This window comes from Centropristis striata, chromosome 12 (genome assembly GCF_030273125.1).
Source record: "Centropristis striata isolate RG_2023a ecotype Rhode Island chromosome 12, C.striata_1.0, whole genome shotgun sequence".
In the NCBI taxonomy this organism is placed as follows: Eukaryota; Metazoa; Chordata; class Actinopteri; order Perciformes; family Serranidae; genus Centropristis; species Centropristis striata.
This window is the reverse complement of record NC_081528.1, coordinates 28,951,141-28,976,464: the sequence shown is the minus strand read 5'-3', so window position 1 is coordinate 28,976,464 and position 25,324 is coordinate 28,951,141. Positions and strand designations below refer to the sequence as shown.

Below are 25,324 nucleotides of genomic sequence, written 5' to 3'. Positions count from 1 at the left end.
GAACCAGCGCCACCTTTTGCATATTGAAACACTATGTGGCTTGACAAAAGACACACAATGCATTTTTTTGTTTTAAATTGAGTTGAGGTTTTTTCTATAAACATTGGTTTAAAAAAAAAAAATCGTTATACGGGTAAGGACTTGTCGTCTGAAACTGATTTAGATGGGACATTAAATATCACGTTAAACGAATACAATATTAATAAGATAACTCGTGTACATTAAAGTGTTACCTGCAGAGTAGAAGCTGCTGAGTCACTAGTATCTGTCAGTCCTGTCCCTCTCGGTATACTGGACACGATGTATCTGGAGCCCTTTGGCACAGGCTGTCTGACCACCAGCTTTCCTTTCCTGGTCTCTGCTAGAAACAGACTGTACCAGTAGGCATCGTTGGAGACCAGAGTGGAATCTGCGATGGTGGAGTTCCTCTCACTGAGCACACTGTTCCTGCAGGGAGGAGCCGCTTTGCTGGGCTTGGGTTTCTGACACTTGAGCACGATGGTGACCAATATGGTGATGAGCAGGAGAAATGACACCGAGCCCAGACCGATGACCAGATACAGGTTGAGGTCTGAAAAGATGTCATATTCTAGAGGCACCTCAGTCATGTCAGAGTAGGCCTTAACGGCAGTCTCCACTGTGGACAGCTTGATGGTGACTGTAGCAGACAGAGCAGGCTCCCCGTTGTCCTTGGCAACAACAACCAGTCTCTGGTGGCGCGGGTCTCTGTAACTGAACATCCTCATAGTCCGGATCTCTCCGTTGTACTGGTCCAGACTGAACAAGGTGGCGTCAGTCACCTGTAGAAACTGGTAGGTAATCCGAGAGTTGTGCACCGAGTCTGTGTCTAAGGCTATGACTTTGGCCACCAGAGAGCCTTTATCGGTGGATCTGGGGATCTTTTCCTCCACCACCGAGCCGTGCGCGCGCCACGGAGACACAATGACCGGAGCGTTGTCGTTCTGGTCCACAATAATGATGTGGACCGTCACGTTACTGCTGAGTGGAGGAGAGCCAGAGTCTCTGGCCTCGATGTGGAAAAGAAAGTCCTTCTCGATCTCATAGTCAAAAGTTTTCAGTGCGTAAAGATTGCCGTTCTCTGGATTGATGGAGAACAGCATGGACATGGAGGTGTTGGCTATCTCCTTCTCCAGGATGAAATAAACTAGATACTGGTTTTCATGGAGGTCAGGGTCAAACGCAGTGAGAGAGCTGAGCAGGGCTCCAGGTGCGTTATTCTCCATCACACGTATAGTATAAAATGACTGAGGGAACTGTGGAACATTGTCATTAACATCCAGCAGTTCTAACGTCATAGTTTCATTGTCAGTTAAAGGAGGAGAACCTCTGTCTGTCACAGTGAACGTGACGTCATATTCTGGAACCTTCTCGCGGTCTAACGGCTCTGACACCACTAATTCATAATAGTTATCAGAGGACTCCCTCAGTTTGAAAGGCATATTATCTGGAATATGAAGATCCACCACTCCATTGTCTCCTGAGTCTTTATCACTCACACTAACTACTGCTATCACTGTGTCTAATTCTATGTTTTCATTAACTGGACTCTGAAAGGATTTAATAGATATTTCTGGATGGTTGTCATTCATGTCTTCAACCAGAATCTTTACAGTACATTGACCTGATAAACTATTGGCTCCTTTGTCAGTAGCTATAACTTCCATGTCATAAATTCTGAAATCCTCATAATTAAGCATTCCTTTAACAGTAATTTCACCAGTGGAAGGATTGAGATTAAATGTTTCTTGTGTTTTCTCGGATGTATACAAACTATATGAGTATGTCACATCAGAATTTGACCCCTCATCTAAGTCTGTTGCATTTAAGTGAACAACAAGACTTCCGATGGGAGAATTTTCCATTATTTTTATACTGTGGTTCACTTTGTCAAAAGTAGGAGCATTATCATTTGTGTCGGAAACATGCACAATAACACTTGCAGTACCAGAACGAGCAGGTGTGCCTCCGTCTACAGCTGTCAGTATTAAGTTATGAACAGCCTTCTGTTCTCTATCTAAGGCCTTTGTTAAGATTAATTCAGCAAATTTCGACCCATCTCTTCCAGTCTGAACTTCAATATTAAAATTTTCACTTTCACTCAAATGGTATGTTTTCACAGAATTACTTCCAACATCGGGATCAACTGCATTACTGAGAGAGAATCTCTCTCCTTTTGGCGTTGCTTCAGATATATCCAAATGTATTGCGTCCCTTCGGAAATGTGGGGCGTTGTCGTTCATATCCATAATTTCTACTTCTATATTAAAAATTCGCAGTGGGTTTTCAAATATTACTTCCAGTTTGAGGTAGCAAGACACCGATGTCTTTGTAGGGCAAAGGTATTCTCTATCGATCTTCTCAACAATATACAGTTCACCAGTCTCTTTGTTCACATCCAGATATTTCTTATTTGCAATAATGTCAAGACGCATCTTCCTCTGATTCAGTGTTTTAACATCCAGACTGAGATCGGTAGCAAGGTTAGCGACGACTGATCCTTCTTTCATCTCTTCTGGTATGGAATAATGAGTCACTGAAGCAGATACATTGTGAAGGAAATAATAAAGGACAATGAACAACACGTACCTTTTGCAAGAAGGCATTTTTACATATGGTGCCATTGTTGTGGACTGCTCTACTGCACTTCAAACGATATAATGTACGTTTCCAGTAAAATTGAATTTTGATGCCAAGTCCTTGATCCCAAACGTATTCATGCTGTTAAATTCCTGAAGGTTTTTCCTCACGAATGAAAAGCCGCGTTTTTGTAGCGGTGTTTCAGCACCACGGAGCTGTCCGATTGTTTCACGAGCTGCCTTGATGACAGCGATTCACTATCATGGCGTCCCTATGCCTTTTTAAATAGTAAAGCAGCGCCACCTACTGTACCTTGAAATACTGTGTGTTTAATATGAGCGGCACAATGTATTTTATGGGATTGATTTGGATTTAAACTAGGTTTTCTTCGTAGATGTTGGTGAAAATAATCGTTTTCTGAAGAAGATTTGTAATGTATAAATTTGTAAGATGCAAGATGAATTATCACGTAGTGATACATGATGCATATGAAAACACGTGTACTCTGGACTCCTTACCTGCAGAGTAGAAGCTGCTGAGTCACTAGTGTCTGTCAGTCCTGTCCCTCTCGGTATACTGGACACGATGTATCTGGAGCCCTTTGGCACAGGCTGTCTGACCACCAGCTTTCCTTTCCTGGTCTCTGCCAGAAACAGACTGTACCAGTAGGCATCGTTGGAGACCAGAGTGGAATCTGCGATGGTGGAGTTCCTCTCACTGAGCACACTGTTCCTGCAGGGAGGAGCCGCTTTGCTGGGCTTGGGTTTCTGACACTTGAGCACGATGGTGACCAATATGGTGATGAGCAGGAGAAATGACACCGAGCCCAGACCGATGACCAGATACAGGTTGAGGTCTGAAAAGATGTCATATTCTAGAGGCACCTCAGTCATGTCAGAGTAGGCCTTAACGGCAGTCTCCACTGTGGACAGCTTGATGGTGACTGTAGCAGACAGAGCAGGCTCCCCGTTGTCCTTGGCAACAACAACCAGTCTCTGGTGGCGCGGGTCTCTGTAACTGAACATCCTCATAGTCCGGATCTCTCCGTTGTACTGGTCCAGACTGAACAAGGTGGCGTCAGTCACCTGTAGAAACTGGTAGGTAATCCGAGAGTTGTGCACCGAGTCTGTGTCTAAGGCTATGACTTTGGCCACCAGAGAGCCTTTATCGGTGGATCTGGGGATCTTTTCCTCCACCACCGAGCCGTGCGCGCGCCACGGAGACACAATGACCGGAGCGTTGTCGTTCTGGTCCACAATAATGATGTGGACCGTCACGTTACTGCTGAGTGGAGGAGAGCCAGAGTCTCTGGCCTCGATGTGGAAAAGAAAGTCCTTCTCGATCTCATAGTCAAAAGTTTTCAGTGCGTAAAGATTGCCGTTCTCTGGATTGATGGAGAACAGCATGGACATGGAGGTGTTGGCTATCTCCTTCTCTAGGATGAAATAAACTAGATACTGGTTTTCATGGAGGTCAGGGTCAAACGCAGTGAGAGAGCTGAGCAGGGCTCCAGGTGCGTTATTCTCCATCACACGTATAGTATAAAATGACTGAGGGAACTGTGGAACATTGTCATTAACATCCAGCAGTTCTAAAGTCATAGTTTCATTGTCAGTTAAAGGAGGAGAACCTCTGTCTGTCACAGTGAAGGTGACGTCATATTCTGGAACCTTTTCGCGGTCTAACGGCTCTGACACCACTAATTCATAATAGTTATCAGAGGACTCCCTCAGTTTGAAAGGCATATTATCTGGAATATGAAGATCCACCACTCCATTGTCTCCTGAGTCTTTATCACTCACACTAACTACTGCTATCACTGTGTCTAATTCTATATTTTCATTAACTGGACTCTGAAATGATTTTATAGATATTTCTGGATGGTTGTCATTCATGTCTTCAACCAGAATCTTTACAGTACATTGACCTGATAAACTATTGGCTCCTTTGTCTGTTGCTATAACTTCCATATCATAAATCCTGAAATCCTCATAATTAAGCATTCCTTTAACAGTAATTTCACCAGTGGAAGGATTCAGATTAAATGTTTCTTGCGTTTTCTCTGATGTATATAAACTATATGAGTAGGTAATTTCAGAATTTGTCCCTTCATCTAGGTCTGTTGCGTTAAGTTGAATAACGAGACTTCCAATGGGTGAATTTTCCATTATTTTTATACTGTAGTTTAACTTGTCAAAAGATGGAGCATTATCATTTGTGTCGGAAACATGCACAATAACACTTGCAGTACCAGAACGAGCAGGTGTGCCTCCGTCTACAGCTGTCAGTATTAAGTTATGAACAGCCTGCTGCTCCCGATCTAAGGATTTTTTTAGTATCAAATCGGCAAATTTTGTCCCTTCTCTTCCAGTCTGAACTTCAATATTGAAATGTTCACTTTCACTCAGATGATAGGTTTTTACTGAATTGCTTCCAACATCAGGATCAACTGCATTACTGAGAGAGAATCTCTCTCCTTTTGGCGTTGCTTCAGATATATCTAAATGTATGGCGTCTCTTCGAAACTGTGGGGCGTTGTCATTTATGTCCAAAATTTCTAGTTCTATATTAAAGATTCGTAGTGGATTTTCTAATATGACCTCCAGTCTGAGATAGCACGAGGATTTTGCAGGACAAATATTTTCCCTGTCAATCTTCTCAACAACATACAGCTCACCAGTCTCTTTGTTCACATCCAGATATTTCTTATTTGCAATGATGTCAAGACGCATCTTCCTCTGATTCAGTGTTTTAACATCCAGGCTGAGATCGCTAGCAAGGTTAGCGACGACTGATCCTTCTTTCATTTCCTCCGGTATTGAATAATGAGTCACTGAAGTCGAAATGTTACTAACGAATGAAAAAAGAATAAGGAGTAGCACGTACCTTTTGTAAGACTGCATTGGTACAAAGGACCCCATTGTTGTGTGTCGGTTTAATGCACCTCAAACGATATTATCTCAGTTTCCAGTAATATTGAATTTTGTTGTAATAGCCTCGATTCCACACATAGTCATGCTGGTTTTCCGGAGGATTTTCCAACGCTATGAGACCAGAACTGGTTTTTCGGAATGGAATTTCAGCACCATGGAGCTGTCCGCTTGTTTCACGATATGCCTGTTTTACATCGATTCACTGTCATGGCGTTCTTGTGATGCTTTTTTAATAGGGAAACAGCGCCACCTTTTGTATTTTGAAGGGATCTGTTACCATGAGCCACATTTTTTTCAAAAAAGAATGTGATAGGTTAAATGTGAATTTAAATTACTTTTCTATTGTATATATTGCTGACAAGAATCGCAAGACTAAAGATTCATAATTTCGAAATGTCTAAAATGGGAAATGAAGTATCACTTTTTAATGTATGTCAAATATGGGCGCAGTAATGTGCTGCCCACTGCTCCTTGCATGGTGTGTTTACTTGTGTGTAAAAAAGGATGGGTTAAATGCAGAGGTTGAATTTCCCCATTGTGGGATTAATAAAAGTAATTAAAAAATATAAAAACACGTGCACATTGGAGTATTACCTGCAGAGTAGAAGCTGCTGAGTCACTAGTATCTGTCAGTCCTGTCCCTCTCGGTATACTGGACACGATGTATCTGGAGCCCTTTGGCACAGGCTGTCTGACCACCAGCTTTCCTTTCCTGGTCTCTGCTAGAAACAGACTGTACCAGTAGGCATCGTTGGAGACCAGAGTGGAATCTGCGATGGTGGAGTTCCTCTCACTGAGCACACTGTTCCTGCAGGGAGGAGCCGCTTTGCTGGGCTTGGGTTTCTGACACTTGAGCACGATGGTGACCAATATGGTGATGAGCAGGAGAAATGACACCGAGCCCAGACCGATGACCAGATACAGGTTGAGGTCTGAAAAGATGTCATATTCTAGAGGCACCTCAGTCATGTCAGAGTAGGCCTTAACGGCAGTCTCCACTGTGGACAGCTTGATGGTGACTGTAGCAGACAGAGCAGGCTCCCCGTTGTCCTTGGCAACAACAACCAGTCTCTGGTGGCGCGGGTCTCTGTAACTGAACATCCTCATAGTCCGGATCTCTCCGTTGTACTGGTCCAGACTGAACAAGGTGGCGTCAGTCACCTGTAGAAACTGGTAGGTAATCCGAGAGTTGTGCACCGAGTCTGTGTCTAAGGCTATGACTTTGGCCACCAGAGAGCCTTTATCGGTGGATCTGGGGATCTTTTCCTCCACCACCGAGCCGTGCGCGCGCCACGGAGACACAATGACCGGAGCGTTGTCGTTCTGGTCCACAATAATGATGTGGACCGTCACGTTACTGCTGAGTGGAGGAGAGCCAGAGTCTCTGGCCTCGATGTGGAAAAGAAAGTCCTTCTCGATCTCATAGTCAAAAGTTTTCAGTGCGTAAAGATTGCCGTTCTCTGGATTGATGGAGAACAGCATGGACATGGAGGTGTTGGCTATCTCCTTCTCCAGGATGAAATAAACTAGATACTGGTTTTCATGGAGGTCAGGGTCAAACGCAGTGAGAGAGCTGAGCAGGGCTCCAGGTGCGTTATTCTCCATCACACGTATAGTATAAAATGACTGAGGGAACTGTGGAACATTGTCATTAACATCCAGCAGTTCTAACGTCATAGTTTCATTGTCAGTTAAAGGAGGAGAACCTCTGTCTGTCACAGTGAACGTGACGTCATACTCTGGAACCTTCTCGCGGTCTAACGGCTCTGACACCACTAATTCATAATAGTTATCAGAGGACTCCCTCAGTTTGAAAGGCATATTATCTGGAATATGAAGATCCACCACTCCATTGTCTCCTGAGTCTTTATCACTCACACTAACTACTGCAATCACTGTGTCTAATTCTATGTTTTCATTAACTGGACTCTGAAATGATTTAATAGATATTTCTGGATGGTTGTCATTCATGTCTTCAACCAGAATCTTTACAGTACATTGTCCTGATAAACTATTATCTCCTTTGTCAGTTGCTATAACTTCCATATCATAAATCCTGAAATCCTCATAATTTAGCACTCCCTTGACAGTAATCTCACTAGTTAAAGGATTTAAGTTAAATGTTTCTTGTGTTTTTTCTGAGGTGTATAGACTATAGGAATATATTACATCGGAATTTGACCCCTCATCTAAGTCTGTTGCGTTGAGATGGACAACAAGGCTTCCTATGGGAGAATTTTCCATTATTTTAATGTTGTAGCTTTGTTTGTCAAATTTGGGTGCGTTATCATTTGTGTCTAAAACATGAACTATTATTCCGGCTGTACCCGATCTAGCAGGCCTGCCTCCATCTATAGCTGTCAGAATTAAATTATGAACAGCCTGCTGCTCTCGATCTAATGTTTTTGTTAAAATCAAATCGGCGAACTTAGACCCATCTCTTCCGGTTTGAACCTCAATGTTAAAATGTTCACTTTTTGTTAAATTGTACGTTTTCACTGAATTAGTTCCAATATCCGGGTCAACCGCATTGCTCAACGAAAATCTCTCTCCAGCCGGCGTTGCTTCAGATATATCTAAATGTATAGCATCTCTTCGAAATTGCGGGGCGTTGTCGTTGATATCTAAAATCTCCAGTTCTATATTAAAGATTCTTAATGGATTCTCAAGTATAACCTCCAGTTTTAGATAGCACGATGCTGACATCTTGGTTGGGCAATGTTCTCTGTCAATCTTCTCAACAATATACAGTTCACCAGTCTCTTTGTTCACATCCACATATTTTTTATTTCCGATTATGTCAAGACGCATCTTCCTCTGATTCAGTGTTTTAACATCCAGACTGAGATCAGTAGCGAGGTTTGCAACAACAGATCCTTCTTTCATCTCCTCCGGTATTGAATAATGAGTCACTGAAGCAGATATATGATAGATTATAGTAAAAAGAGTGATGAGCTCCACATACCTTCTGTATGACTGCATGGTTAAAGGGGTCCCCATTGTTGTCTGTGTTCGACGTTGGAGGGACTTCAGCTGGAATAATGCATTTTCTGCTGATGTGTTTAATTGCTGTTAAGACCTCGATCCAATCATACTCTTGCAATCTGTTTCCAAAAGAGGTTTCTTCTACGTTTCCAGGTAAATGATTCTGTCATTCATTCGTGCGAGTTACAGCACCACGGAGCTGTCCTTTTTCTATCTCTGCCCCTCTAACAAAGATTCACCGTCATGGCGTTCATGGCCTGGTATATATATATTTTTTCCCGAGTTAACAGCGACACCCTTCGATATGACAAAACCTTGCATAGGAAAAACATGCCATAAAGCTTAACTAAAAAATAAGTGTAAGATTATAAACCGCTGCGGATTTTGGTTAAATTTTGGCGTTTTATCATTTTTTCGTAATTGACCAAATGTTGAACCATTACACGTTACATGTGAAAATTATATTTCAATGTTTGATAAATGTAAGAATAAATGTGTACGTTTGGTTCTTACCTGCAGAGTTGAAGCTGCTGAGTCACTAGTGTCTGTCAGTCCTGTCCCTCTCGGTATACTGGACACGATGTATCTGGAGCCCTTTGGCACAGGCTGTCTGACCACCAGCTTTCCTTTCCTGGTCTCTGCTAGAAACAGACTGTACCAGTAGGCATCGTTGGAGACCAGAGTGGAATCTGCGATGGTGGAGTTCCTCTCACTGAGCACACTGTTCCTGCAGGGAGGAGCCGCTTTGCTGGGCTTGGGTTTCTGACACTTGAGCACGATGGTGACCAATATGGTGATGAGCAGGAGAAATGACACCGAGCCCAGACCGATGACCAGATACAGGTTGAGGTCTGAAAAGATGTCATATTCTAGAGGCACCTCAGTCATGTCAGAGTAGGCCTTAACGGCAGTCTCCACTGTGGACAGCTTGATGGTGACTGTAGCAGACAGAGCAGGCTCCCCGTTGTCCTTGGCAACAACAACCAGTCTCTGGTGGCGCGGGTCTCTGTAACTGAACATCCTCATAGTCCGGATCTCTCCGTTGTACTGGTCCAGACTGAACAAGGTGGCGTCAGTCACCTGTAGAAACTGGTAGGTAATCCGAGAGTTGTGCACCGAGTCTGTGTCTAAGGCTATGACTTTGGCCACCAGAGAGCCTTTATCGGTGGATCTGGGGATCTTTTCCTCCACCACCGAGCCGTGCGCGCGCCACGGAGACACAATGACCGGAGCGTTGTCGTTCTGGTCCACAATAATGATGTGGACCGTCACGTTACTGCTGAGTGGAGGAGAGCCAGAGTCTCTGGCCTCGATGTGGAAAAGAAAGTCCTTCTCGATCTCATAGTCAAAAGTTTTCAGTGCGTAAAGATTGCCGTTCTCTGGATTGATGGAGAACAGCATGGACATGGAGGTGTTGGCTATCTCCTTTTCCAGGATGAAATAAACTAGATACTGGTTTTCATGGAGGTCAGGGTCAAACGCAGTGAGAGAGCTGAGCAGGGCTCCAGGTGCGTTATTCTCCATCACACGTATAGTATAAAATGACTGAGGGAACTGTGGGGCGTTATCATTAACATCCAGGAGATGCACAGTTATTGTTTCGTTATCAGATAAAGGTGGATCTCCTGCATCTGTCACGATCAGTGTGATGTCATATTCAGGTACTGATTCACGATCTAAGGGTTCAGACACTATGAGCTTGTAATGCATGGGTCTATCTGATGACTTGTTAAGAATAAAAGGCATGGGCTGATTTATGGATAAACTAACGTTACCATTATCGCCAGTATCTCTGTCACTTATGCCCACCAGAGCAATAACACTTCCTACTGGGATGTTTTCTTCCACTGTGTTCTTTACAGATTGTACGGTTATTTCCGGATAATTATCATTCATATCCGTCACGTGGACCACTACTTTACACTGCCCCAACAAAGGGTGAGTCCCTTTGTCCCTGGCCTCAATGTGCATCTCATAAAATTTCATATCTTCATAGTCAATAGTACCCCTCACAGTTATCTCCCCTGTGGTAGGATTCAATGCAAATACATCTTGTGTTTTTTCAGACGTGTAAAGGGTGAATGAGTACACTATGTCTGAATTCAGACCCTCGTCAAGATCTGTAGCGTTCAGCTTCATCACTAAGGTTCCGACTGGGGAATTTTCTGTCATATTAATCGTGTAAGTCTGCTTGTCAAACCGAGGTGGATTGTCGTTTGTATCCTGTACTCTAACAATGATATTGGCAGTGCCGGAGCGCACAGGGACTCCGCCGTCCACAGCAGTCAGTATTAAATTATGAACAGCATTCTCCTCTCTGTCTAAAGACTTAGTCAACACCAAATCAACATATTGAGTTCCATCACTGCCCGTCTGAATTTCGATGGCGAAATGTTCACTCTCACTTAGTTTATATGTTTTAATTGTATTGATGCCAACATCTGGATCCACGCCATTAGGCAGGGTGAATCTCTCTCCCGGTGTGGCCGACTCTGAAACGTCGAGCTCAACCCTGTCTCGTCGAAAATGTGGAGCGTTATCATTTATGTCCGTTATTCCAAGTTCAATGTTGAAAATACGTAAGGGGCTTTCTATGATAACATCAAGCTTTAGGAAGCAAGAGGTTGTTTTTATCGGACAAAGATATTCCCTGTCCATCTTTTCCACGATATACAACTCTCCTGTCTTTTTATTGACATCTAGATATTTCTTGTTATGAAAAATATCAAGTTTTACCTCTCGCTGTGCCAAACCTCCAGGCTCTAGTCCCAAATCCGCTGCAAGATTAGCCACAACAGAGCCCCTTTCCATCTCCTCAGCTATGGAGTACCTTGTCACAGACAAAGCGCCGGGACATACTGCGCACAAGACAAAGACAGTGGCCAAAAAATCCATCCTTCTTTACAGTACTCCAGATTCTGAAAACGTGGGGTGCTTTTGTTGATTTTCAGATCAGAAAACAATATATTAGTACACGTCTTAGGGTCGTGTTGTTATTGCAAAAATACATTTAAACATCTACTAGAAAGCTGTGTCCTAAACCCGTTTACCAATGGGTGTGTCATGACAACCAGGAGGAGAGAGATCCGTTATGCTTTAGTGGTCAACAGCGACACCATGTGACAGAGCCGTCACACAGTGCAGTAACATGCATTAAGAATCAGATTTGTTGGCCACTGTTGGTTTTGGAGTTTATTATAAGTATTGCCCCTCCCCATATACTTTTGCAGTAACTGTTAGGTAGGTAAGTAAGTATTGTTTTGGAAAATCTAGTGTAGATGACGATGGTGCAGGAGATGTTTTATGCATTTTCCTTCCATCTGGTGCACGTCTGTGATGATTTGTTGAGACGATACTCTGGAATGTGTCAGGTGTATGTGAGCAAAGTTGACACTGTGAAGTTTGTCATCCATTGACTTTCCACCAGGCTGACAAAGTTGTGGCATTTATTTGTTGCCATGTGTCCAGCCGTGAATGATGAAGGTGGGTTCTGTGTAGACACTGGGTGATATATTGAAGATAGTCTGCTTGGTAACAGTGCTGGAAACTACCTCAATCAACAGAGTGACAAAAAAGTACATTTTATTCGCTTTCCAAAAATATATATTTTTTAAAAATGATGATTGCAGTAGTCCTGTTAAGTTGTTTCAAACTCTCTTCTGCAGTACTTTTTGTTTGGCTTTTTGTCTTTGCGTTTTCTTGATTCATTCACTTGTTTGTTTATTTGTAAAAAATAAAAATAAAAAACAGTTTGTGAGACTTATTGCATCTGAAGTCACTTTTTTACTCTGTTTAATTGCATTCCTCTGGCTTGGGATTTTCTCTGCTGCTGAGTGGGCACATTTGTATAAAACCAGGGAAGCCAAAGGAAATTAAAAGTTTGGTTGTGGCTTATGGCCAATTGTTACTTTTATTCCAGCTGGAAACAATACCGCCTACAAAAACAAAACAAAAGAAGAGAAAGTTGGTCCAATACAAATAAATAACAGAGCTTTTTTCTTATGACATGATTAGTTCATCAGGAGCCAAATTTTGATCAGCATTGATCATTGTAAGTATCAGCTCTGCCTAATTCTTGATAAATTATTAAAACTTATATTCTATTAATCAGCAATGGATAAACAAGTCATTCAGAGGCAAGAAAAACAAGTATCATAAGTACCAGTCACAACTGCCTATGTAATACAAATACAATTCGGTTTGAACTCAAATCAGTCTAAAGTGAAAGTACTTGCAAGTTGCAGTGTCTGCTTTGGGGACCGTACCTACTGTGATGAGTGAGTTGATCACATAAAAAAAGGCCTGTTCGCACCACTCACACTGCCTCTGACTTGTCATCATTCATCTTTCATAACTCAGTATATATGTCTAAAATATATATTTTTTTGCATACTGTTTGTGGCAAAGCCTACTTTTTTTAGTATAAAGACACAAATAAGAAATTACCATGTAAAGTCACAGTAATTGTTCAGGTTACCTTTGAAAATAAATTAATTTAACACCATGCTGTGGCCTACAAGGCTGTTACTTTATGTCTCCTCTTCTACAGGGACCTGCAATGAAGCGGAGGAAATATAAAGTATAAGAAGTATAAAGCATCAAGTTCATAAAACATTCACATAAATTACTTCAGAAACGTTAACAGTGCTTAAGTAAATATGCTTCATTATATACACTAACTTCCAACACTGGCTGTGTGAGCCAGCAGTTGATGCAGGCTCTATGATTCTGACCTCTACCCACATGTAGCCACATGATTCATCCTAAGAGCCCACAGACATATTTAATATTCACAAATGTAACCACTGATCAGACACGAGGGCAATAAAAACTGTCCCCCTGCCTCAGTTAATGATAATTGCCGAGTTTGAAGATCTCAGTCAGCCTGCTTGGTAATTTTCCTGTGACAAACTGCAGAAAGTTCTGTTGCTTTACTGGCCAGGACAAAGGCTTAGATCACGCGGCTGTAACATGTAAATAACTTTAAGGTCAGAGGTGACTGCAGCACCTTGTCTCAAGAGGTTTACTGACATAGTGACAGTGACACAGTGATCCTGAATAAGTGGCAACAACAGTCCCTACTTCTATTAAAGCTGGAATGCATTGACATTTTATAGAAACTGCATACAGCATGAGAATATTAGGAGCCAGTAACTGAACTGAACGGAACTTATCTGATAACATGCTCATCCAACTGGCATTATTTTCTGTTCATCCTTACATCTTTTACAGAACATTTAGAAATTAGCATAAACTGTTGATGAGAGCTTTCGTAATGACTAAACTTAACTTTTTTTTTTAGAATTAATTTTTCACACACACTGTTGCAACGTTGGCTAGTAGGAGTCATGCCCATACAGGATACTGTGTTTCTCTGATACCTGTCACAGTACATGTCAGATTAATTGATCCAAATAAATCTTGACCTGCTCATTTCCAAATGTAAAATAGGAAAATGTCTAATTTTAGTCCATTTATTTGATATGAACATACATTTCCAAATTTATAATTGGCAAACTATACACCGTTTAATACAAACTAGGTACAACTTGCAAATATAGCAGGAAGTGTCCAGGGGATATGTGTTTGGTTGAAAGTAGTTAACAAAGTCACCCACACCAAATAAACTACCAATAAAACAAACTCTTAAACTACAACCTGAGTTGTATTACCTACCTTTGTCACTTGGAGGCGACAAAGCGCCATGTTTTGCTGTAGTGGCTCAGCTATAATAAAAATAAAAATTACTTTATAACACAGCACCTTTATAAGCAGAATAAACAGAGTGCTTATACGGACAAAGCAGAGCAAAATCAGAAAACCAAGATGCTAATATAAAAAGAGAAAACCAAACAGTAAGGCCAAACAAAAGCAAGACAAAATTAAAGTAAAATTAAAACAAGACAAACTATGCAAAAACACAGAGAAGACAAATAAAAATAAAAAAAAAACAATAATGGCAATAATGCCAACACATAAAAAGGAATAAAGCAATAATTAGCAACAAAAAACATCACCTAAAAAAAGTCTAAAAAATGATTCTGCGAACCTTATCTCCTCAGGCAGCTTATTCCTAAACTGAGAGACCCTGATGATAAAAGCACAGTCATCTACAATCATTAATTACACTGTTAACAGTGTCTGGGATAATGCTTCTAATATTTTTTACACACATACTAAGAATAAAAGCCGTTTATGCAGTCTGACTTTGCACATATTCATTTGTAAGATGTAAAATATTTCTATGATTTTCGGCTCTAATATTGAGATAAAAAAAACAACAAAGCTTTGTTTTGATGATTCAAAGTCTGTACTACTAACATGTGGTTTCAGGCTGCGTGCTTGTCTCAAAAAAAAATAGAGAGACGAGAAATACGAGTTTTTCTGCCCCTCCTGCCTCCACTCTATTGTTTTTAGTTTTTTTTTTCTTTCCCCAAATGATTTCAGCCAAGCTCCCCTTCTTTGTCTGACAGTGTTTTGGATTACGTCATGGTCACCTCACAATGTCTTCTCCTGTGACTGTTTATTTGGGGCGCAAGGATTCTTACTCAACGATGCCATCTGGTGGAGAAATCTGTTTCAAAGCCTGCGTTACAAAATTGTGCCATTGTTTATCATAGGCACATTTACTGTGGATATGAATTATGGGTAAATACAATACCATCCAATATTTGGCTGCCATATAGGCTAAAAAAATACCTGAGCACACTGTTTGAATGAGGTCAATAAATTGAATCATATTTACAATTTGTCATACTAGGATTTTAAATGGGTTACAAGGAAGTTGCTGGTGGGATTCCACATAACAACAGTATTCATTTTTAATGAGCCTGGGCCCCAAGCAGTAGTTGGATGTAACTAAGTACATTTACTCAAATGCTTTACTTATATTGTAGGTACTTGTACTTAACTCCAGTATTTCTATTGAAAGTCATGCTATACTTCTACTCAACTTCATTTCACGGTGAAATGTTGTACTTTTTAATCTACTACATTAATTTGACAGCTATGGTTGCTATTTACTTTGCAGATTGATATGTTACATCCAAAACATCAGTTTATGAAATGCGATTCTTTGTTAGATTAAAGTACTCAATAGTATATAAAGTAGTTAAATGAGCAGCTGCAACATTTAGATGCTTCTTGCACATCGGTGCATGAATAATCTAATAACAGGCTATATATATTTAATGGTAACACTCACACTGGGACATTTTTTCTGCATAATGGGGTACTTTTACTTTTACTTTTTTTTTTAACTGTAATGTTTATTAAGTTTTTTTTCCATATACACAAGAGACATACACAACAAAGAAAAAACAATAGACATAAATAAAACAGTATCAACAGTCATGGCTGCAGTTATCCATATTCTACAAAATCAGATTTATACAGTTTACAATTCACATGTCTTTCGGGTACTTTTACTTTAAATACTTCATGTACATTTTGCAGTTGTTACTGTCATACTTTTGCTTAAATAAAATGAATGCATGATTGCTGTAGCTGAGTTTTTTTGCGCTCTATACCGCTCTATACGCTTATACCTCTTAGTTATTTAATTGGTTTGTTTTTGTAACACTACTAGAACTTGGAATAAGAGACTCCTGCGTGAGTTTATACTAAAGAGAAAATGAAGTCCAACACACTGCAACATTGCACACTGAGTAGTATCATATGCGCCCTCTGGTGGACAACTGAAGAAACCACAACTGGCTTGGGGAAAAACCTCGGGTCAAAACTATTTCAGCACCATGGTCATGGACAGCTCCCAATGCTAATGACCGACATGGTTAAAGGATGAAAGTGACAAGAGTTCCCCTGTGTTGAGTATCATGTTGTGTGAATGGAACATACGGGGAGATTTCAAAGCTTTGGACACCAGTATTTCAACAAACACGTCACTATAATTTCAATAAAGTGTCACCAAACACTGTTAAAAAGATGCTGAAAATTTGTGTTATTTGGTTTGCCCTCCAGGTGCAGATTATCCATGAAATGAATGTGTTTTTTTAAATATATTTTTTTTAAGGATTCTAAAATAGCATTATTTTTTACTTAACAGTTGGTCTTGTAGCAGAGAGTAAGAATGATCCTACACCTCTATTTTTGGAACAGAGCTCTATTCCTCACTCATTTGAAAGTAAGCCAAGCTGACCTAAATACGGCTGCCCCTTCAGCCATCCCTATGGATCACCTTACCGCAGAGAAGGTTAGCCTGCTCCCCTCCATGCTCTCTACGGACGCCCGTTTCCTTATTAACTGAATTATTTTCAATCTGAGCCATGCGACGACCTAATTACCCTGCTCATTTCTGGCCAGTGGCCAGCTCTCATCTGTTGATAGTAGGAACTAATTCCCTGAGAAGTACGATTTAAAAGGGCACAGAGAGAGAAGTCACAGGCCCTCTAGCTCACGTCCAGGTGTGGCATTTGGAGACAAGCCCCCCTTCCCCTGATGCTTGTATTCGTGTTCGTGCTCTTAATTAAAGTGATATTTCGAGAGAGGAGGTTCTGTTTGTTCAGTTAATGAACCCCACTATTCTCTGCGGGCAAATGGAAATGCAAGCACTCCAATTAGCATATGTTAGCATTTTACTATGTTTATTCCTCACCATGGAAAACAGCTTACCAAGGCGAAAAGCTTTCCACCCTTGTAAGAGTAGCTGTGGAACTTTTTCACCCCAAAATAATTGACTCAAGCTAATTAAACAGATCTGGGAAACTTACATCTAAATGCTTTATGCATGTTGATCAACTAAATCTGTGTTTGAGTGTGTATCAGTATGCGTGGGCTGTGTTAGGCCTTGAGTATTACGACTTTCATATACATTTTTAAGAGACATAAGAAAAGACATATGAAAAAAATACTTTATTTTCATAAATGTATACAGTACATGTGTGGGGAAAATCCCCCCCTTTACAGTTGTCTGCAGCATGTTGCAGCTTGCATATACATTATCATACTATTTGTCATATTCACACAAGCTCTGTTAGCAAACAAACATACAAAAAACACTTCATAAAACCAAAAATATAAATTCATAAGGATGTGCAAAATTATTGTCCATGAATGCTTTTTTTAAACATCTTGGGTGTAATTGCTGCTCCAGTTTGATTGTCTAAATAATAATAATAATAATAATAAAAGACAGACGCATGAACATGTTGCAGAGGCATATCACATAAAGAGTCATCAGGCTTCATTTCTGTTCAGCATTTGAGCCAAAATGGATTGCTCATTCATTATTTCTCTTTTGCGCATCCTCTGTATTTTTCAGCCCACTTGTATATTTTACCGCCATTAATTTATGTATTGAGTGGTCTCTTTCCCTGTTTTCATATGAGGTTTTCTGTCATTTCAATCATCCATTCAGACAGACACTGACAAGTCAGTCGTTGTACAGGTCATTGTTTATCATCGCAGCCTCCCCCTGGGGGGACATCTGAAGACGTCGCTTCTTGCCAAAGGTAGAGAAGGAATTGTGGACGTCCAGCTCGCTTCGCTGTACAGCAGGCCTCAGGGTGCAAAAGCCTGATGGTGTCCCAGGGATGTACACATTGTGATGGTAGTCAGGTGGTGGGTGTGGGTGCGGGTGAGGGTGAGGGTGGGGGTGGGGGTGAGGTGGGATTGATGGCTGCTGCTGTTGGGGAGGAGGTGTGCACCTAGGGGTCCAGGGGCGAGAGGGGACCCCACTGGTTGAAGGAGACATCTTGTAGTCTGTAGTATGACATGGATAGGGAGAAAGGAAAAGCAACTACTTAATTATTCAATATTGACTCAGGGCTGTAGTGGTGCTTTCATTTGCATAGTACTTCTCTAAAAGAAAGTTTAGTGCTTTGTAGTCAGGATAATAAACAATTACATCAGCAACAAAAATACAAAAACAGAGCTAATGACAGGGTATGAATATAACTCTGCTTCTGTTTGTGGTAGTGGAGATGAGTTAAGACTCTTACAAGCAAGGAACAACAAAATAAACAGAATACCATTACATAAAGCATGGAGGTGTGCTGTGTTTTACACAATACCTTTCATGCCTCTCATGTGAGTGCCCCAGGTCCAGTACTGTCCAGGCCCCATGGAGGTGACATAGTTTTCTGGGTCTGCATGCATGGCTTTTCGCATGAGGGTGCCATCCATGTTGATAGAGTTATAACTGCAAACAAGATACCAGTCTGTAATGACAACATACTTTTCAATGTCTATATCCATTTTAATGTATGTGGTCTTTTTAGAGGCTCTACCTTCATGTTTACTTTGTGTTAACAACGTGCAAAGGTCAAAGTTTTTTTTTTAAATTGTACCTTTTAATGGAGGAGTTTTGATTCTTTGTGAGAGTCCAGTCTGTGTTTGGCTGCTTCAGCTGCAAGAAAAAGAGAATGACAGAATTTTATTTAAACTTTTTCAACAAAAAATAGAAAATCCCCATGTGAAGGGAAATAATTACCATGTGCAATGTCACTATCCATGTCTATTTTTAGAAATGTCTCTTCCAAATAAGTTTCAGTCAAACCGGTCTTGATAACAAACGACGCCTGTTCATTCTGTCCTCTTGGATCAGTAGAGGTCAGAGATAATTGACATGAGAAGCAGTCTATCTTTGTGCTTGTCCTGAAATGGAGACATGACTCTTTTCATATGGATCGCGGCTGCCGCCCTGTGGATGTTTGGTTGAACTGATTTTTTCTTTTCAAGAGCAGAGGTGCTGTTGCCTTCAGCTACGCCTGTCACATAGTTTTGCTTTTATCGTCTGTGGCGCAGCGTGAGAGGTGAATGAGAGCACCCCAGAGATATTTATTCCGAGTCTGACTCTCATACTATAGATTCCACGCTCTATTAATTCCCTTAAAGTTGTTAACACGCAGAATGCAACGTAAGCGTATTATTAGAATCGGTATTCAAAATACACTCCCCGCCAACTACGCACAAAACCAATTAGAACCCCACCGGGATGAAACGAAACATGATTTTAATCTTCAAAGGAACCCGTGCCAGGGAGGAAATTAAGAAAATTACACACGTCATTGTTTTGTGGATTTTATGCATCATTTTACATTAATATTTGCCTGACGCTCCTCGAGCAAGGTTTTTAATTAAAAGTCTCACAGAGAGCCTTGAAAAGTTTGCCGTCCTCGCAGCTGTATATGCACAACCCAAGTGAGCTCAACACGCATAAACACCGCTGCACGCACACACGTGCACGCACCTGACCTGCGTGTCTTACACGCTTGGATGTGTGTTTAATCTCTCTTTTCACCTTCAATTCATCAACTTAGGCAGTCCTGTGTACTTTGCTTTGCTCCTATGTAATGCAAAAATAGTTCCATTGAGATGTGTCTTTGAGGTTTAATGTGTCACTGCCGACCTCACAACGACTCATACGGGTACGCTGAGGGACACCGCCGGGTGAAATAGGGAACCAATTAACGACAGGAAGTACACTTTCTCCTGAAGGAGCATAGCTGCAGGCAGAACAATCACCGTGACCTCAAAATCCCTCTTGTGGCCAGAGGTGCATGTGCCAGTGACCGAGCTGACATTTCTCAGTCTGCCTGGTGGAGTCTGGTATCATGGCTCTGAGTCTTTGTCCCTCTGCGTTTTGGTGGAAACAGGGAGGCGACAATGAGCAATACGAACATATTTACGGTCTGCTGCCCCGTCTATTAAGATTAGAAAACACGGGTGTAGACTCCCTGCCTCTGTAAATTCCCTTTCTCCTTGTCTCCCTTCTTCCCTCTCCTTCTATGCCACCTCCTCTTCCCCACCCTTGCACATCTCTCTCTCTCTCTCTCTCTCTCTCTCTCTCTCTCTCTCTCTCTCCTCGCATTCAGAGGACAGCGTCGGGGCCGATCTACAGGCGGCCCACGTCTCAGTCCAGCCATGTCCTTGCACCCCCCCTCCTTCTCCTTGCCCCCTCCCCTCTCGATGTCCTCCCCTGTCTCCCCAAAACCATCCATTTGCCATTTTTCATCAATAATGGACAGCCCCCCTTGCGAATACGCCACATTGTGTATAGTATAATGGTTGCTCGTGCCCTTGAGGCATAGTTAGTGAGGTTATCTGTCCTATATTGTTAGTTTGAGGACAAGAAGGCGTGTCGAAAAACCGACTGGTCGAAAAAGAATTGTCTGGAGCCAAGGCAGATAAATCCAAATAGCTGTCATTCACCTTGCCGTCACGGATATAACCTTGACTTTTTATTCAAACTCAGGTAGATGTGCTGGAAGCAGGTGTGTGTACCCCATCACTGCATGAAAAAAGTAGGTGGCAATGACACTGGATAATTTTTAATCTCCCTGGTCGCAAACTATTTTAATTAAGTTCATGAATTAATATTAAAAGCTTTGTCCATGTGCAATTAATTTTGAAGCAACGTGTCGTGAAGACACCTGGAAATGTTACCAAGACTGAATAGAGGAATCAACTCGAGCTACATCTCCCCTTCCTCTCACACAGTAATTGATATCTCACTTCATTCTATACAGATGATAAGACACGGTATGCGCACAGAATCCGCTCCTTGCAAGATAGGGCTCTACACTTTCATTACCATGTCAATTAAAATGTAATCGCACATCGTCTCATTTCATTTCCCGGGTGCAAAACATTACCATATGCTTCACACTTGGGATAAATTATTGCCATAATTATAAAAACAGTGGAGGCAACATGCTGTGTTAACACACTTACTAAGAAGAGGGAGAAGAGAAGAGGGGTTTGCTCTGTTTTTTCTCAAATTGAGTTCAAATCTGTCTGGCATGCGTGATTTGACCTTCAGTGGAGAATGTCACAGTCTAGATACTTATCAGATAGAGAACTGAGATGTGTTCTGCTGTGGCAGTGAGTGAAACAGACCGATATAAATGAACAACACAAGCTATGTGGCTTTTAATATACGCTGATCTGACTGTACCTCATTGGGAGTAGTTGCTCCGTTGTTCACAGATGCGCTCCGGCTTTGCGCGTTCCACGAGTTTTCTGCGCTCTTTGCCTCGTTGTTCCTCGGTGTGCTGCTGGGGCTGCACGGCTTCAGAAACATAAAGTCACTTTTGGCTGATTCTGGAGTCAGGCACACTTTATAACAATATGACTGAGAAAGACTGCTGTTTCCATTCACCTCCATACAGTTCGTGGGCACTTTTGCCGCGGATGAAATCTGCAGGTTGAGGTTGGATTTTTTGAACACCTCCGGAGGCGGATCGGGCTGAAACCCCCCGCAACAGCAGCAGGCGAACGGGGGGAGGTTGTACCCACTGAGTGTCTCCCTGTCCTTGTAGCACTTGACAGCAGCCAGCACGATAATAGCCACAAGGAATATTAAAGATATTGTGCTCAGTGACACGATCAAGTAGAGAGCGAGGTTTGAGGGGGGCTGTGGGCTTAGTGTGAGGTCTCCGAAATCTGACAGCGACTCGGGCACGCTGTCTACCACTGTGAGGACAATAGAGACTGTGGCGGAGAGCGGCGGCTGTCCGTTGTCCTTGACTAATATTACCAGTCTTTGCCTTGTTGCGTCTTTTTCCACCAGCCGGCGAATAGTCCTGATTTCGCCTGTGTACAGAGCCACACTGAACAGCCCCGGATCTGTAGCCTGTAACACCTGATAGGACAGCCGGGAGTTTTGCCCCGCGTCCGCGTCTAGCGCTGTTATTTTGGTAACCAGATACCCAGCGTCCACTGACCGCGGAACCACCTCTGTGGCCACGGTGCCGTTTTTGGGCAGCGGGGATACAATAACAGGTGCGTTGTCATTCTGGTCCAAGACAAAGACGTTGACTGTGATATTACTGGCGAGAGGGGGGAAACCAGCGTCCTGCGCCTGGACCATAATCTGAAAGTTTCTAAGTTGCTCATAATCAAAAGAGCGCAGTGCGTAGATATTGCCGTTGTCAGAGTTGATTGAGACATAAGTGGACACGGGCATGCCCTGGATCTGACCCTCGAGAATAGAATAAGACAGATAGGCGTTCTGGTTAGAATCGGGGTCGAATGCTGTTACAGAGCAAATGGAAGCGCCCGGGGCATTATTCTCGGTCACATAAACTGTGTATGAAGGTTGAGAGAAACGCGGGGGGTTGTCATTAATGTCAGACACTTGAACGAGGATGGTTTTCCTGGTGGAGAGCGAAGGAGAGCCCAGGTCTCGGGCTGTGAGGGTGATGTTGTACTCGGACACCGCTTCCCTGTCCAGAAACTCGCTTGTCACCAGAGTATAATAGTTTTTAAAAGACGAGTGGAGCTGAAAGGGGACGTTGCTCGGGATTTGACAGTCAACGTTTCCGTTCTCTCCCGAGTCCCGGTCCATGACACTGATCACAGCTATCACCGTGCCTGGTGGCGCGTCCTCCTGAACAGGAGTGGAGACTGATGTGAGAATGACTTCGGGTGCGTTGTCATTCACATCCAGGATGTCTACTAGCACTTTACTGTGTACAGCCACAGCTGAGGGTCCCCTGTCTTTTGCCTGCACATACAGCTCATACACACTGGCTTTCTCATAGTCCACAATGCCCTTCACTCGAATTTCACCCGTGTACGGGTCCACGCTGAACAGTTCGCGCACCTTGAGTGGTGCGTGCCCGCTAAACGCGTAGGTCACCTCCCCATTCGAGCCCTCGTCCAGGTCTGTGGCGTTCAGCTTCAGTACCAGGGTCCCCCTCGGTGCGTTCTCCACCAGACTCGCCCGATAAACTGAGCGGTCAAATACGGGCACGTTGTCGTTCGCGTCTAACACTGTAATAGTTATCAGTGCTGTCCCAGATCGCTCCGGTGACCCCCCGTCAAAGGCAGTCAGAACCATTTCGTGCTTTTTCTGCTGTTCCCGGTCCAGTGGGGTGTCCAACACGAGCTCAGCAAACTTGCTTCCATCATTGCGCGTCTGGATATTCAGTACAAAGTGCTCGTTTGCGCTTAGCTGGTAGGAGCGCAGGGAGTTGGTGCCCACGTCCTGGTCCTGTGCGCTCTCTAACGGGAAACACGAGCCGGGCGCTGCTGACTCTGTGATGTCAAGATTAAACTCGCTCCATGGGAAACTGGGAGAGTTATCATTCACATCTAAAATCTCCACTTCCACTCTGTACAATTCTAATGGGTTTTCAATGACCACTTGTAAGTGTAAAAAACAGCTGGGGCTTCGTTCACACAACTCCTCTCTGTCCATCTTTTCGTTGACGAAGAGAATGCCATTCTCCAGGTTCACTTCTAAATACTGTCTCTTTGCGCCGGAGACTATACGAAACCGGCGGGCTGACAGCTTGGCAACATCCAAGCCCAGGTCTTCGGCGATGTTGCCCACAAAAGCTCCATGCTCCAGCTCTTCAGGAATTGAGTACCGAATCTGCGCAAGAACCAGGTCCACCACACACGCACACAGAAGCAGACATACAACCAGCCCAGTAACCGGTACCCAGCTGCCCCTGGAGAGTCTGTGATCCATCTCAGCGGCGTGCGTAAAATCACCTCACCAAGACATCTTTGGCCTCATAAACATCGTTCAACTGTACAGCTAAAAGTACAAACAAAAGCAGAGCCTGTCCCAAATATAAAAAAACAGATCTAAGTTTTCAACATCTATGTATGATTTAGTTTTACTGGATAGTTAAGCTGAGAGGAGAGGAGAGTGAAATCATCTCTCTCTCTCTGTGTTGTGCTCCACGCGCAACACCGGTGGTGTGTGAACGGGGGAGGCTCGCGCTTTGATTTTCCAGTGTATTAGACACTCGGAGGAGCTGGTGGGGAGGCGAGCGTGTGTGTGTGTGTGTGTGTGTGTGTGTGTGTGTATGTATGAGAGAGAGAGAGAGAGAGAGAGAGAGAGAGAGAGAGAGAGAGGGAGAGAGAAGAGAGGGGGTGGACGTAGCTTCTCGTTGCTCCGTATTGGAGGACGCCGACGCGAAGTGCGACTCTAATTACTGTAGACGTTTAACCCTTTCACATCCTCGTGTCTGTTCCTCTGACCCATTAAAGAGACGAGAAGGCGTAAGTTTGACACCAGACGTCAGAGCCAGATTTGGATTAGGGGGCAAATTATGTTGTGGGTGTCGTTTTCTAGGCTGCGTTTAACAGATGAGGATGGACAAGGATTTGTCTTGGTGACCACATTGCCCCACAGGCCCATGGTGGAAATGGAAGCCAACATGATAAACTTTTATTTGGTATAACCCCCATTAAAGTTACAAATACGTACTTCCTGGGTTCCACTATTACATGTTGCAGTGTGGAAAACAAAAACCCACTGGCCTAAGTGCTCATTCGCTTTGCCTCAAACGGGCTAGTGGCCACTGTCAGTAAGCTCCTGGGATTCTATAATGATTTTTAATGAGAGGCCTTTGAAGATGAATGCCCACATTGCAAAAAAACAGTCCCATTCATTAATCATCACACACGAAATTGGGTTTCACAAAAAGAATCTTTGATGGGCCGGGATATTTAATTTTAATCAACATTTAAACGAGTGTGAGCTACATTTTGGAGCTTAAAATGATTATAATGACAATGACGAGCGGGTGATGTTCATACAAATGCGCGCTACACGACTTTAATTCACTTAAGTAAGCCTGTACATGTATCAACATAATCAACATAAAAGCACTGTCATAAATCCTTAATCATACTTGTCACTAATCAGGTATTATAGTTGGGATTAGATAAATATCCTGTAGGTGATGTGTTTACAGGTTGGAGATGACAGCATTAATGCTGAGGCAAGGGACTATAGTAGATCAAAGTATTGCCACTGAGCAGTGTAGTTTTTATAGGACAAAGAGGACAACCCGAGCCTCTTTAGAGTGCGGCACATGTTTGTTCAG

At 42.6% G+C, this 25,324-nt stretch overlaps 6 protein-coding genes across 6 annotated transcripts in view; 1 reads left to right on the top strand and 5 right to left on the bottom strand.

Moving 5' to 3' along the window:
* fgf18a (fibroblast growth factor 18a) overlaps positions 1–25,324 on the top strand; it is a 100,776-nt gene that overhangs the window by 31,287 nt on the left and 44,165 nt on the right. The window lies entirely within an intron of this gene.
* Positions 222–2,624, bottom strand: LOC131981417 (protocadherin alpha-C2-like). The gene has a single exon (XM_059345690.1). It carries the CDS (start codon positions 2,622–2,624, stop codon positions 222–224), a length of 2,403 nt encoding a protein of 800 aa, XP_059201673.1.
* On the bottom strand, positions 2,961–5,672 carry LOC131981693 (protocadherin alpha-C2-like). Its single transcript, XM_059346108.1, has one exon. It carries the CDS (start codon positions 5,517–5,519, stop codon positions 2,976–2,978), a length of 2,544 nt encoding a protein of 847 aa, XP_059202091.1. The 5' UTR covers positions 5,520–5,672; the 3' UTR covers positions 2,961–2,975.
* Positions 6,072–8,736, bottom strand: LOC131981696 (protocadherin alpha-C2-like). The gene has a single exon (XM_059346111.1). It carries the CDS (start codon positions 8,529–8,531, stop codon positions 6,075–6,077), a length of 2,457 nt encoding a protein of 818 aa, XP_059202094.1. The 5' UTR covers positions 8,532–8,736; the 3' UTR covers positions 6,072–6,074.
* pcdhb (protocadherin b) lies at positions 8,741–12,861 on the bottom strand. The gene is made up of 4 exons (XM_059345689.1): positions 12,836–12,861; positions 11,253–11,346; positions 9,030–11,123; positions 8,741–8,773 (listed from the first exon to the last, which is right to left on the bottom strand). The coding sequence occupies exons 1-4, from the start codon at positions 12,859–12,861 to the stop codon at positions 8,741–8,743; spliced, it is 2,247 nt and encodes a 748-aa protein (XP_059201672.1).
* Positions 17,555–24,185, bottom strand: si:ch73-233f7.1 (uncharacterized protein LOC100537710 homolog). The gene is made up of 4 exons (XM_059346099.1): positions 21,433–24,185; positions 18,824–18,882; positions 18,548–18,675; positions 17,555–18,236 (listed from the first exon to the last, which is right to left on the bottom strand). Exons 1-4 carry the CDS (start codon positions 23,953–23,955, stop codon positions 17,908–17,910), a joined length of 3,039 nt encoding a protein of 1,012 aa, XP_059202082.1. The 5' UTR covers positions 23,956–24,185; the 3' UTR covers positions 17,555–17,907.